General features: G+C 52.2%; 1 protein-coding gene across 7 annotated transcripts in view; it reads left to right on the top strand.

The window, feature by feature from the left end:
* The window catches only part of SHB (SH2 domain containing adaptor protein B), a 137,996-nt gene that overhangs the window by 46,677 nt on the left and 76,890 nt on the right, over positions 1-14,429 (top strand). For all 7 annotated transcript variants that reach the window (XM_027105446.1, XM_027105447.1, XM_027105450.1 and 4 more), the window contains exon 2: positions 2,848-2,968. In XM_027105446.1, coding sequence (XP_026961247.1) covers positions 2,848-2,968 — 121 coding nt within the window. The remainder of the gene's footprint in view (positions 1-2,847; positions 2,969-14,429) is intronic.

Genomic DNA, 14,429 nt, shown 5'->3' on the forward strand with positions numbered 1-14,429 from the left:
CCAGTCCTTGCACCTGAGGCCTGTGGCACGTCGCACGGCACTGTGGTTAAACTCCCCACTCAACTCTCCTAACACCTGGTTAAATTTTTACTCCAAAAACCGGGACATGATTTTGTGAAAGGTCAGACAGCTCAGTGATTGTTTGCTGAGTTTCACGTTGCTCAAACCTCAAATTCCCTCCCCTCTACCAACCTCACTTTGAAGTTTGAAAGGAAATTGATTAAATATACATTTTAGGAATCTTCCGATTTGCTTCTTAAACTAACAGAATTCTAAACTTTTTTTTTTTAAACGGAAGGATTTTCAACTGTCAGCAGGTATAACTGGAACCATATGTCAGCAGAGACCAAGAGCTTTTCCTGGTTTTAGAATTTGTAAATTCTTATTGAAACGGAAGTAAGCAGGGCAGGCAGCCGGAGGGCCCCCGTGACAGCCCACGCTCAGATCTCATTTTAATTAGAAAATACAGATAGCACCTGCTGAACCGAAGGCCTCCCAGAGCTCCCATCCCAGGGCGAACAAAGATTTGGTTTACATCCTGCTAGCCTCTGTGTTTGCAAATCATAGAGCACTTCCGGGAGGAGCTGGAATGTTGATTTCTAGATTACGGAGAGACTGCAGCCCAGCACCCTCCCCAGCTAATCCCCTCAAGTGATTTTGTTTTCTTGGGGAAATATTTGCTCCCTTCTTCATTGCAGAATAGACGGAGGGTGTTCATTCTGAAAAGAGACAGGAAGGAAGGCCGGGATGAGAGAAAAGAGATTAGATGTCATCCACAGCAGGTTCCTCATTTTCTCCTTTAGATTTCAGGCCCCTTGAACTCTGAGACCCAAAACCCTACATGCACTGGATTGGCATCTGAGCTGTTCTGTATGACAGTGGTTCACTTGTCTAATTTTCTCCCTAATGTGTTCTGCAAGTGGTAGAGTAGAAATGTCCTATGAAAGACATGGCGGGCCCTAGCGCTCCCTCTCCCCCATCTTTCCCTGTCTGGTGTCATTTGAGCTCAGTGAGTCTCCAGAAAGGCCACGATTACAGTGTCAGCATCTGGAAGCTCCCCTGCTGGCACTGGAGCCTGACCCATGGCCACAGTGGAGCGGTGGCAGGGGGGCTGCACATGCTCAGACTGCGGGCGCTCCAGCCTTGGGTCTTCCACCGATAAGCCTGCTCTTCTTAGGGGAGCAGTGACTGCTATGTGCTATGCCTCCCGTCGGCCCTCCCGGCCACACGCCAGTGACAGGGCTGCGGGCATCATATTCCCGGCAACTGGAGGTCACTGGCTCCTGCTGCCAGGGTTGCTGCCACAAACTGCCATGACCCGGCAGACAAAGGGGGATTTTCCCTTCCCCTGGGTTTACAGGCAGCTCAAATGCTTTACATTCCAGGAGCTGGGAGAGAGTGGAGGCTCCTGTGGTTTCTAATTAACCCCACAATTTAAATAACAATTCATGAAACCCCAAGGGTTGAGAGAAAAGCTAACCTACCCCCTCCCGAGAAAGGCAGCTGGGTGGCCCTGGCTGGGAGGCTGAGGACTTGCCCTTTGCCAGATGTGTGACCAAAGGGGCAGAAGTCACAGTGAGTTTGTGGTGGAGCAAAGGGTGCATTGAAAGGGAACGGGTTTGGCGGGTTCCTGTCCTTTCCTCTCTGGTGAGAGTGCCTCTCCTGAAGGTTAGGTAGTCAGAAATGGGAGGAGGGCTTCCCCGGTGGCTCAGTGGTTGGGAGTCCGCCTGCCGATGCAGGGGACGCGGGTTCGTGCCCCGTTCCGGGAAGATCCCACATACCGCGGAGCGGCTGGGCCCGTGAGCCATGGCCGCTGAGCCTGCGCGTCCGGAGCCTGTGCTCCGCAACGGGAGAGGCCACAACAGTGAGAGGCCCGCGTACCGCAAAAAAAAAAAAAAAAAGAAATGGGAGGAAAAGTTGCTGTGTTTACTCTTGGCCTCCAACTGAGAAGTTTTACCCTTCTCCAGGGAAAATGTGGAACTTTGAAGTGTTCAAAACTCAGATTCTCACACTCTTAGGGGACTCCCCTGCTGTCCCCACTGCCTAGCCCCAGGTGACTGCTCTGTTTGTTGTGGAACTTTGCTGTTTTCTGGAATACAGACAAGAGAGGAGTCCAGGAAGGGCTCTGGGAGGCAGAGGGTCCAGCCAAGGTGCCCGCTCTGGACCTCAGTTTCCCCATCTGTTATGGAAGGGTCTTCTGATGTGTTGCTTCCAAGGCCCTCGCTGGCCTTGGCAGTCTATCCATTCATCCCTGAGCTGCTTTGGTGTTTTCACTGGGCCTGTCTGGGGACTCAGTCATCTCTGCAGAGCGTTGATCTCACCAGATTGTTGCCTGGTTACCCAAGGGATGGTTGTGTTCCAGATTTGGGGAAAATGGAACGCTGGACATACTTATCTCTAGGCAAGCTCTTCTATGCCTCAGCCAGCTCCAGGAGCATGTCAGCATTTCTAGGCTCTCTGCGAGCTCATTTCCAACTTTCCTCTGTTTCCATTCCATTAAATCGAGCAAGTCACATTCCCTGAAGACACCTTCCAAGTTCTTGCCTCTGTGCTTCTGTACTGAGATGCCCTTCTGTCCTCACTTCACTGTGCCCGGAGCAGCCACCCTACATATGCAGGCTCAGGCCCCTCCCTTACGATGGAGCACTGCAGCATGGGCCCCTTGTCACCCCTGCAAGAATCAGAGTTCCCTGAGGGTGGGCACCAGCTCAGATTCCTGCCTCTGCCTCCTACTCCTTGCTCATCTGGCACAGGCTCAGTTTATATTTGTTGGAGAAAGCCTGGCTGTGAACAGAAGTGAAGTAGACAGCCACAGGTGGACTCACACGCTTGCCATCTTCCTTGCAGGTGACCATCGCTGATGACTACTCAGATCCCTTTGATGCCAAGAATGATCTGAAAAGCAAAGCAGGAAAGGGGGAGAGTGCTGGCTACATGGAGCCCTATGAGGCGCAGAGGATCATGACAGGTAAGCAGAGCCCTTGGCACAGAGACTTGCAACTCAGCAGGGAGGCAGACGGGCGCTGTGGTCACCGCCAGCCTCCAGAGGTGAAGGTGTGTACTTTCAAGGTGGTGGTTGGGGGGCAGTGCCGTGTTGAATCTTTACCACAGTTTATCTGTTCGTGTTTCACCGACCTCAGGAAGAAACTGGCAGGGCACAGTGACAGTCCAGATACCAGGGTACCAAGTACAGTTAACCAAGATAGGGACTAAGAAGTACATGGGGAAGTGGGGGGGGAAGTTCTCTTAGAAATTTCAGATTAAAGAAAGATACAGCACTTGAGATGGAAAACTTAGCTTGGAACTTCCTAGCAGCCAGGGCAATAAAAGAAACAGCTGGGTCACCTTGCTTTTATTACTTAGTAGAAGGGGGCAGACTAGATCGTTAGGGACAGAATTATCCCTGGCCCCATACAAGAAAATCTTTATTTTCGGGCTGGAAGCAGCTTAAAGAGCCATGGTCTACGTGGCAGGTTTACAGGAAACACAGAGACTTTCCTCCTTTGGCTGTTTTCCTATTGGCCCTTGATGATAAAACCTGTCAGAGCAATGGTGTAGGGCCCAGGAGAATGTGGCCAGGTATGTGGTATCCTGGGGGCCTCTTTTTGCCAGGATGATGCTTGGAGCATCTCTAAAGAATGAGCAGTTATCAGATATCAGCCATCTCAACAGACCCCAGGCATGGGCGGATGGTAGGGAGATCACGGGCAGAGGAGAAGCCCCCCATGAACGTCCTCCTGGCTCAGGAGGATGGTCCAGGCACAGAAGAGCAGCTGTGTGGGTTGGCCTCCTCTGACCCTGCACAGGACAGTGATATGAGCAGAGTCACTACGTGCTGCAGAGCGCGGGCGGGTAGCCCCCCGAATTTTGAGGCCTAGTGAGTTGGTGCCCTGTGTGTCTCAGGATTTGGGATTCAGGTGCCTCCTTCTGTGACTCTATTATTGTTTATTTGTGTTCATGTCTTTGAGCACTTTCTCTTGATTCCTTCTGAATTAGAAGGAAGAAGGGAGGGACTTCCCTGGCGGTCCAGTGGTTAAGACTCTACGCTTCCACTGCAGGGGTCGTGGGTTCGATCCCTGTTCGGGGAACTAAGGTCCAGCATGTGGAACGGCCAAAAAATGAAATAAAAATAAAATAAATATATTTTTTAAAAAAGAAGAAGGAGGAGGAGGAAGGGAAGAAACAGTTACTGAGCACTTAGTACATTCTGGGCCCGCGTTGAACGTTAGCTCTCGGTCTGCGGAGACCCTGTAGGATAATTGCTGAAGAATCTGGGTGTGAGTCCAGGCCCTGCTTCCAGGACTCTGCGTCATGCTCTTCCTGCTCATGGAAGGCAATTCTCTGGCCACCAGTGTGGCCTCCAGAACACCTGGCCACTTTGTGAAGGGCTGAGGCAGGAAGCAATTGACCAGAGGGACTTCGGCCAGCCTGCTGGAGGGCCACCTCTTGTGGCCGTTCCCATCTTTCTAGTCTCTCCTGGCAAAGCGGCCTCCATGGGCGGCAAGAACCCAAGAGCTGAGTATGTGTTTGGGGCCAGGGTCCCAAGGTGGGGAGCAGCCTGTTCTCTTCCAGCAACTCAGGAAAGCAGATCTGCTGGTGGAGTCTTCACCTCAGGCCTGTAGGAACACCCACTCCCGCCATCACGCCCCATCACCTCCACCCACGTGCCAGCACCCCCATCAGGCCCAGAGAAGCAGCCCCGAGCCCAGCTCAGCCCTGAGGGCCAGTGGTGGCAGCCGTGGCCCTGCGCCTCCCTGTAGCTTCCACTAGTCTTGCACTCAGCGGGCCTTGGCCTGGGTTAAAGGAGTGGTGGGTCCAGGAGTAACTTTGGGACACTGGCACATTCAGACATCAGGGCAGCAAAGGATCTTTGAGGTCATCCAAACCCAACAGCCTTATTTTACAGATGGGGAAACTGAGACTAGGAGGGAGAGGGACTTGCCCGAGGACACATAGTAAGTTGGAGGTGGACTGGCCAGCATGGCCTGTGCTCAGCAGGGCAGACTCTGGGGTTGGGTGCTGGAGGAGGTGTAATGTTGAGTTTGATGCCCAGGTATCCGGGCATGAGGAAATGGCAGGAGCTGTTGAGGCTGGAAGCCTCTGCCAGGTCCCAGGCTCCATACTGGGCCCCGTGACATATACACTCTTTAAACCTCACAGTGTCCCTGCAAAGGGGGTGTTGTCTCATTTCACAGGTGAGGGAGACTGTGAACAAGTCACTTCCCTGGGGTCACACCAGCAGAAGGGAGAGGCCCAGACCTGCATCTTTGGAACATGGGGGCAGGGGGCTGAAGGGGATGGGTGGGAACATCTGCTGGGAGCCCAGACTTTGGGGAGGGTCCGCCACTGCTCAGTGTCTTTGGAGTGGAGCTGGGCCCCTCCTGGGTGCTGCCATGGACCCCAGCGGTAAGGAGCTGATTAACTGGGTGGAATTCTCCTGTGAGACTTTGACTTTTTAATGAGGCACACCCACGGGGGCCAGGTCCAAGGCAGGGCAGTGTGAGTTTACTGGAAATCTGGTAGGATCTCAGGCATTCTGTCTCCAAAGAAGCATCCTTCTCTTTGCTGCTCTGTGCTTTCTTCCTACCTTGGAGATTATGCCCAAATTTACCCGTGTTTTTGTTTTTAAGGAAATACGTGATTAAACAGGACGTTTTCTGGGTGTAATGACCTTGCAGCAGCTCTCTTTGACTTGGAATTCTTTGTGTGTAACATCACCATCACCGCAGTGACTGATGGCAAGGATGGGGGCTGGGTTAGCCAGCACCATATAAATGTTCCAGGAAGTAGCTCACTGAGCTGCCACAAAGCTCCCGGGGGAGGGGGAGGTAACAGAGGTTGGTGCTGGGGATGGCAGTGGAGCCGGGGGTGTGGCACAGAACAAGTGATATTCAGCCTTTTAGGGGGACCATTTTTTTTGATGCTGTAACATTTATGTGTATGAGTACACGTAGCTTCTAGTAACGAGGCAGGCATCTTTGGTACGTAAGACTAATGCTGCCAGGGGAATTCCAGTCGTTAGGACTCCATGCTTTCACTGCCGAGGGCCAGGTTCAATCTAGTTGGGGAATTAAGATCCCACAAGCCTTGTGGCCAAAAAAAAACAAAGGAAAAGAATAATGCTGCCAGGAAGAGCATGGCTTCCCTGCCTGAGATGGCGTGCATCTCTGTACTGGTTTGAAAGGAGACCAGACTGGAGTCAAGCAGATCTGGGAAGGCCAGTTGTCACCTAAGTGACCCCTGGGCCTCAGTTTCCCCCTGAGAAGCAGTAGCCTTGGAGTGGGCAGTCAACAGTACTTCTAGCTGCTTTTGTCTGTGAACTGGCTGTCTGACCTTGCGCAGCACATTCTGTGCCTCTGTTTTTCCCTGTTTGAGGAATGATGGGTCAATAATGACAGCAACAGCAGTGGAGGCCACGCGAAGTTCTCCTGTACTTGTTTACAGCACTTGGTGTGAATTCTCATTGGATCTTCAGTGTCACTCTTCGAAGTGGAGGTGCCCATTTTACCAATAGACTGAGGCACAGAGAGACTAAGTAATTAGTCCAAGGCAACACAGCCGGGTAGTCAGTTGGGGGGCTGTCTAAGGCCCTGTTTAACTGCTACACAGGACTTCTCTCCAGGGCCCGTCCAGCCCTGGTGCACTCCCTGGAGCTTGGTCTTCAGACTCCCCAGCATGGCCGCCGTGGCCTGTGATTAAGTGGTAAGGTTTTGTCCTCTGTGTCCTTGGCACCATGCAGCAGGTGGTGGGGAGCCTGTGGGAGGTGTGATTTTGTGAACAGAGAACTCGGCCCAGCCCATTGGCTGTAGCTAGGATGGAGGGCATGGAGAAGCATGCCTGTTTTTCTAGGGGCTCCTCTTAACCCTTCTCTCTGCCTTAACTTACCATCTCCCACAGACTCCCCTTTGTGTCAACCACAGGAATTAGGTTCTGGATCCAAAAGGGAGGCTCAGCTCTCCATGGAACCTCAGAACCCATGTATGCCTGGGCCTCATTTTCTGGCCTCATCACCTCTCTCACCTCAGCAGCAGCTCTGGAGATATTTCCTTAACACCCTAGGGCTCTATGGAACCCAGCTGGAAAGCTAGTGACCCAGTCCAAGCTTTCCTTTTTATAGGTAGGAAAACTGAGACTCAGAAAAGTCATGATCCTTTTGAGATTTTTTTTTTTTAACACACTGATTAAATGTGAAGTTGTCTTGTGAGGCAGTGAGTTGCCCATCCCTAGAGGCATCCAGGCAGAGGCAAGACAACCAGCACTGGGAGATGATATGAAGGTAGTTAAGTCTCAGATGTGTGGTTGGTTCGAGCTACCCCTGAGGTCTGTGTCAGTCCTGAGCTCCGAGATGTCATGATTCACTGTGTCCACCCCCATCATTAGACACCCAGGATCAGCCCCGCGAAGGGAGCACCTGAGACCAACTCTGAATAGGAGAGGATCTGGTTAGGGCTGGCAGCTTCCTTTCTCAGTGCCAGCCTGACTCATGCCAACTGTGCAGTCCTGGTTCCGCTTTTCGTCTTTCTTGGCCCATCTCTTGAGGTCAGATTCTGGTTTTGGCTTTTTCCATGTGTGAATTGAAGAGGAAGGATCACACCACTTCTTGGTTTCCTTTCTGCTCCCTTGTCTATGTATTTGGTGTCCCCAGGCCAAGCCTCCCACTGAGCCGATAGGTAGGCCACCTCTCTCCAAATCCCTGCTTAGCAGCCCATTCTTTCCTTCTTCCCGGAGACTTGATCCTGGGGCTTGAGGGCCCCTGTTGCACAGAGACCTGCTGATGTGGTGGGAAGGGTGCTGGGCTCCTTTTTTTTTTTCTTTTTTGGCCGGGCCACATGGCGTGTAGGATCTCAGTTCCCCGACCAGGGATCAAACCTGTACCCCCTGCATTGGAAGCTCGGAGTCTTAACCACTGGACTGCCAGGGAAGTCCAGGGTGCTGGGCTCTGAGTCAGGCTGACTTGGGTGACTGTGTGTCAGGATGCTTAGCTGGTTGGGGGCTGCTTTGTAAAATAGGGCACACAACACTGATGTGAGTCTTGGGTGGAGGAACAAACTTTGTACATGTGCTTGAGATTATTGATATTGAGGGGCAGAGGGCCTGTTCGGTTCTTCACATGGTTTTCTGTGCTGTTGAATTCTCTGGCCAGTCCCTGTAGGGGCCCCTGCCCACTTGGAGGTGGGTGGCAGGATACTGGAGTAGGTGGTTCCCCAGCCCCTCTGTGGTACCCTTGGTACCCTGGAGCCCTTGCTAAGCCCTGTTATGTTGGAATCTGGACCGTGTAACCTGGGCAAATAGTGCCCTGCCTTTAGCAATAATATCCATGAAACAGGGAGACAGGCATGGACCTGGGTGTCTGGTTGGTGCACAGAGGTGAGCAGGTGAATCTCCAGGAGTTCAGAGGAGAGACCACAGCTTCTAGTTTGGGCCATCCAAGTGGGGTGGGAGGTGGGAGTGGTGGGGATGAGAGCTGGGCCTGGCAACCAGGCAGAGGGAAGAGCTTGAGCAAAGGCATGGAGGTGTGGGAATTCTCTGCTGGAGAGGAGTGGAAGGAGATGAGGCTTTTGATAGGATCCTGATAGGAAAAGCACATGGGGCAAGAGCTTGTAAAGTCGGATTGTATCATGAGACCCTAGTTAGCCTAAAGGTACAGAATATTTCTCACCTGGGATCCTTCTTCCCCAGACCTTCAGCCCCAGGAATTCTCAGAGGTACCCAAGGTGGTGCTGGTGACAAGGACTGTGGTAGTTTGTTTTTTCAGAGGGCTTTCCTCTCTGCCAGGCACTGCTCCAAACACTTTCCACGATTAGCTCATTTAATCCTCCCAAGGAGCCTGTGAGGTATAGGTACTACTATCATCCCCATTTTATAGATGAGAATACTGAGTCTCAGAAAGGTTAAGTAAGCAGTAAAACCAGGAAAAGCAGCGCCATCTGGAGCCCTTGCCTTCAGCTGAAACACTATCACATCCGTCCTGGACTCCCAGAGGGTCTGCAGAAATAACTGGGAATTTTACAGTTACTTAGGCCTCATTTTTAGGTGTGACTCTCACCCCCCTGCCCCCTCCCTGTCCTATATAAAATTGTTCAAAGTGTCATCTCACAGGATGAATCATATAAGTATTAATTGAAAGCATTTTCATATAATTTTTAATATGTAAGCAATTACGCATTAAAAAGTCCTTAACATGTTTTTATTATTAAATCAACTTTATAGCACAATAAGAGGAAATTAAAAGAAAGCCATTTCACACACAGCCCCACTGCCCTGGCGTGGCTGTTTTCCTTGCTTAAGACTTGCCTTCTGCCCTCTTAAGCTCCATGTGCTTATAGGCACGCTCCAGGTAAAGCCAGTCACCTATTTTTAAGGCAGGGGGTGGAGGCATCCTTTTGTATCTTCTCTTCCTCTGGCATGGCCTATTCTAGCAGCAACATACTTTCCTTCCAAGAGAATGGTGGTTATGTACCACATTCAAGTCTCTGTATTCCAGTGGTGGCCTGTTTCAGGAGGAAGGAAGCAGGAAATGTGGATTCTAGCCCTGGCTCTGCCCTGGTCTGCTGTGTGACCTGAGGCAGGTTGCTTCCCCCCTCTGGGCCTCAGCTCTCTCATCTGAAAAATCAGATTCTGCCTTCTTTCCTGGGCTCCATGAGGATCTTTATAAGCACTTAGGTTCCCCGCTTCTGTGGTCACATTGGGCTTCTCCAGCTGTCCTGGTCAGGACTGCACCTTCCCCCACCCCACCCACACCCACTTCCACTTGGCACCAGCCCAGGTCTTGCCAGGCTGTGAGGAAGAGCTGGCTCTGGCACCATCCCAGGAGCGTGCATGCTGCCCTCTGCTCTCAGGGCAGACAGGGCTGGGAGCTGCAGGTCTGCACCCTCTGAACAGCCAGCCTCCAGAGGCCTTTCCTGGAGCTGCTATTCTTGATTTCCAGAATAAAAGCCCCAAAGACGCGCAAATGCTGCTCAGAGAAGGGGCCCTCTTGAGTCCTGACTGGCCATTAGAGAGGTCACCTCCAGCCACCCTACCTGAGATTTCTGCCTTCCTCGCATGTTGACTGTCATCTCTGCCCTCCTGGCTCAAGGCAGCATTGTTGTTGGTTTTTTTAATTGAAGTATAGTTGATTTACAACGTGTTAATTTCCGCTGTACAGTAAAGTGATTCAGTTATACATATATATACATTCTTTTTAAAATATTCCTTTCCATTATGATTTATCACAAGATATTGAATATAATTCCCTGTGCTATACAGTAGGACCTTGTTGTTTATCCATTCTATATATAATAGTTTGAGGCAGCACTGTTTTCCTGTCCTTTTGGTGGTGGGAAAGTAGAGGGCCTTTCTGTCTGGGCCCTGAGCCCAGGCCCTTCCAGCTCCACAGTGCCGGTGGACTCTGCTCCCAGAATGTCCATGCACTCGCCTCTCTTCCTCACCTGGCCGGCTCTGCCGCCCTGCTACCCAAACAGTCTCCGCACCCTTCATTCCCCTCCCCCTCTGCAGGCCCCGTGCTCCTCCCTGGCCTGCCTGCTCTCCAAGTCGCCTCAGGCTTCAGCCTGTCCCGGGGGTCACAGCTCTCCGCCGGCTGGGGGATGTCAGGCTGGAGCTGTCCCTGAAGAGCAGTCTTTCTGTCTTGCATCCTCTTTCCACCTGAGGCCCAGAGAGGGGTACAAGCTGGCCAGAGTCACACAGCAGCAAGCCACAGAGCGGGTCTCCTGACTTCTAACATAAGGCTCCTGGTCTGGTTTTGAAATGGAAACCTGCCCTTGCCCACTCCTGCCTGACAGATAGAAGGCTCGGTCATGGACTGTGCATAGGTCCCTGGCTGGTCTATCATTTACCAGAATGACTTACCTACTGGACAGGAAGGAGATAATCAAGTGTAAATAGATTTTGTATTAGTCACCCGATGACTTTCCTGTTCTTGAGAAAGCACAGCTCACACACATGCCCAGCAGTGCTTTACCTGCTGAGCTCCAGGCCCAGGGAGGCCCAGTGGGGAGGGGAGCTGCAGAGGAAGACAGCAGGAAGCCCAGGTTCCCATGGTGACCGGTGAGCCCACACTGGCAGTTGCTTCCTATTCTCTCACCCCACATGCCCCTTGCCCTTTTGACCCTTGACACTGAGCTTGTTCTGCTTTTCAGGAAAGTTGCGACAGGACTGGGACAGGCCACGGAAAGCTGACAGTCATTGACAGCATTCCTGCTGTGTGCCAGACCTCGGTCCCTGCCCTCCAGGTGCCCCCTGGCGCATAAGGAAGGTTGACAAGGACCCAGACAAACACGGATGTCTGTAGTAGAAAACAGCCCAGGCAGAGTGATACCAGAAAGAGAACAGAGGAAGGGGTGCCAGGGGTCCTGAAGACCAGTGTGGGCTGTGCAGAGAGTGGGTATTGAGCAGAGCCACACTTGACGTCTTGACCCAAAGTGGCCTTCCCATCAAGGCCTTCCTTGGCCACTTAACTTCCATTTCAACCCATCCCCAACGCTTCTCACCCCCCTTCTCTGCTTGGTTTTGTTCCTTAACTCTGCTCACTATTTAGCATACTATATATTTTACTCACACTTTATCTGTTTATAATCTGTCTGCCACTAAGGTGTGGGTTTCACAGGGGCAGAAATGTCTGCTTTGTTCCTGCTGTAGCCTCAGTAGCTAAAGTAGTATGTGGCACAAAGTAGGGGCTCAGTAAACAGTTGTTAAATTCATGAGGCTATTAATTAATTCCAGGGACCCAGGGCTGGTAGACAGATTTGCTGGGGCCCCCTCGGGGGCCCAGAGACATGCCATCCTCCTCTGAAAAATGCCAGATCTGGAAAGTCTGAGTTTAACCAGTTGCTAAATGGGCGGAAAGGTAGAGAAGGAGCTGGCTTGTTCTCTGGGTGGGAGTTGGGCGGGAGTCGGGCAGGAGACCTTTGGTGCCTTGCTCCGTCTTGGAGGTCAGTTCTGTCTCCATGCTGGTGGGCTACCTGAGGTCTCTGGTTGTGCCTGCTCTCTCTGTTCCCTCCCTGGCCGAGAGCTTCTTGAAGGAGAGGACTGGGTCTTACCCATCCTCATGTCTCCTCTGGGCCCAGTACATATTTACCAATTGAATGAATGAGCCCAGGAATACAAGTCTATGTGGAGAATAAATGAACGAAAAGGAAGCAAACAGTAAACAACTACCTGCTTTAAGCAACTTTTTCCATTTGCCAAGACACAGTTGTCTGAAGTCACAGGGCCTTAGTCAGGGAGCAAAGTATGACGCATATGTCCATTGGATGGGTGTTTGCAAGAGTCCACTGTGTGTTGGCCCCGTTCTGTGCTCTAGGGGTTGAGGAGTGAACAAAGCAGAGTCCTTGTTCTTGTGAAGCTTTCACCGTGGGTACAGGATCAAAGGGAAGCGTTACGTAACTGTGAGTCCCGTAAACTCATTTCTGGGAACTCTGGTACTGAGAGGTCTGTATCCCAGACACTCAGCAGCCTCTGGTCACTTCAGCTCAAGGGCTTTCTCAAAGTCAAGGGCAGATTGGAGGCTTGTCCCCAGAGCCCTGACCACCTTCAGGAGGGTAGGATGGTCTCAGTGCTGTCTTCGGGGTTTGAGGGGCACAGCTTTGGCCCAGTGGCTGCCTGCCATGTTCCTCTCTCTTCTTGGCCTCAGTGCAGGAGCACAGACTCTGGGGGTTGTCATGGATTTTCCCAGAGGAGCAAGCACCATCCTGTGTGCTGGCACCAGCCTCACAGGGGTGAGGGCCCAGACCCCGGGAACGCAGCCCCTAACTCCTCTCTCTCTCCTGACAGCTGTGAGAGAAACGGGCATCCTCCCAAAGGTGGAGATGAAGGAACGGGAATGTGAAATAGAGGAGCTCACCTCCCCATCCCTGTCTCTTGCCCTTTAGAATTCCAGAGAGACATTAAAAGATCTGAAGGCACAGAAACTGATGGAAATACCTGTCCAAAAGTAGATCCAGGTCAATTGGCAGCAAAGTTTCTGGCATCCTCTGCCCAGCCACCAGCGCGCCTCGTGTGTGGGCAGAGCGTGGAGGCTGCGGGGGACGCCACCCATCCTGAGCAGGTTAGGAAGTTGTTTAGGACGTTGTGCCGCCTGGGTGCGTAGGATGGACTAGAGCAGAGAGAAGCAAGAGGCAGCGAGACTGGTTCTGTGGTTCTGTGGCTACGACAGTCATCCGGGCCAGGGGACTGAGGCCGGAGCCAGGGCCGTGGCTGAGGGGTGCTGCAGGTGGGAGCAGGTGGGTAGGGCAGAAGAGCTTGCCAGCCTTGGGGTGCAGTTGGTGAGAGGGAGGGAGGAGCTGGGACCCTGGTGAGTGGGAGGTTGAGAGTGTCAGTTACCTGATGGGGACTGTCCTATCCAAGAAGGGGAGGAAGGTTCTTGTGGGGGAATTGAGTGGGTTCGGATGTGGCACCATTGCATTCATGTGTTCAGAGGAGGGCCCCAGGGGAGAGGAGCTGGTTTGCAGGGGCTGCCCAAGCAGACTGCCCGCCATAGTTTCTGCCCCACCAGAAGCCTGAAGAGGGAGATTTAGTGATTTGCCCCACACCCTATTATTTGACCAATTAATTAGTACCCTCCTCTAACTAGCCCTCAGCTTGGCTTTCTGGAAGTTTGTAGCGATGACAGAGGGCTGTATTTAAAGGGCCCTTTTGTAGATTATGCCGGGAATCTCCCTAAGGCTCTGGGAGGAAGCAGTGTCATTATTTCCATTTTGCAGATGAGAAAGCTGAGTCATGGAGGCTAACTGGAACTGTGCCGAATTCCAGGCCCCCTCTCCCTGCAGGGTCAGTGCCTGGCCGTGCGAGAGAAGGATGCTGAGTAACAGCGGGTTCGTGTTTTTTTGATGAAGCCTTTCTGTCTAAGGGGTAACAGGTGCCTGAGGTCCAGTCCTCCTCTTCTTCCTCCTCCTCGCTAGTGCTGCCTTTCAACTCTTTCACCTGGCTTAGTCTGTGTTTTGGGGGTTTTTTTGTTTTTTTTTTCTTTTCGGTACGCAGGCCTCTCACTGTTGTGGCCTCTCCCGTTGCGGAGCACAGGCTCCGGACGCGCAGGCTCAGCGGCCATGGCTCACGGGCCCAGCCACTCCATGGCATGTGGGATCTTCCCGGGCCGGGACACGAACCCGTGTCCGCTGCATCGGCAGGCGGACTCTCAATCACTGCGCCACCAGGGAAGCCCAGTCTGTGTGTTTTAATGTGGCATTGTGCCTCCTTTTTGGTCCTTTTCCAAAACTGGCAGTGTGAGCATCATAAATAAACAAAATGCCTTTTTGCTCTCCCTTCTAGAATGCAGGCTTCTAATTGTACCTGGCAACCAAAAAAGTGATGCACTGGAGAAGGGGTCACCTTCTGGGGCCCGAGCCTTCCTGTGGGTCCTCCCTGGTCTGGTTCCACAGTAGCTCTTTGTGCAATCTCACTGGTACAGCGCTTACCACATTGCTTTGTAATTT

This window comes from Aethalodelphis obliquidens, unplaced genomic scaffold (assembly GCF_003676395.1).
Source record: "Aethalodelphis obliquidens isolate GAN/ISIS:26980383/991018 unplaced genomic scaffold, ASM367639v1 scaffold7, whole genome shotgun sequence".
Taxonomy (NCBI): domain Eukaryota; kingdom Metazoa; phylum Chordata; class Mammalia; order Artiodactyla; family Delphinidae; genus Aethalodelphis; species Aethalodelphis obliquidens.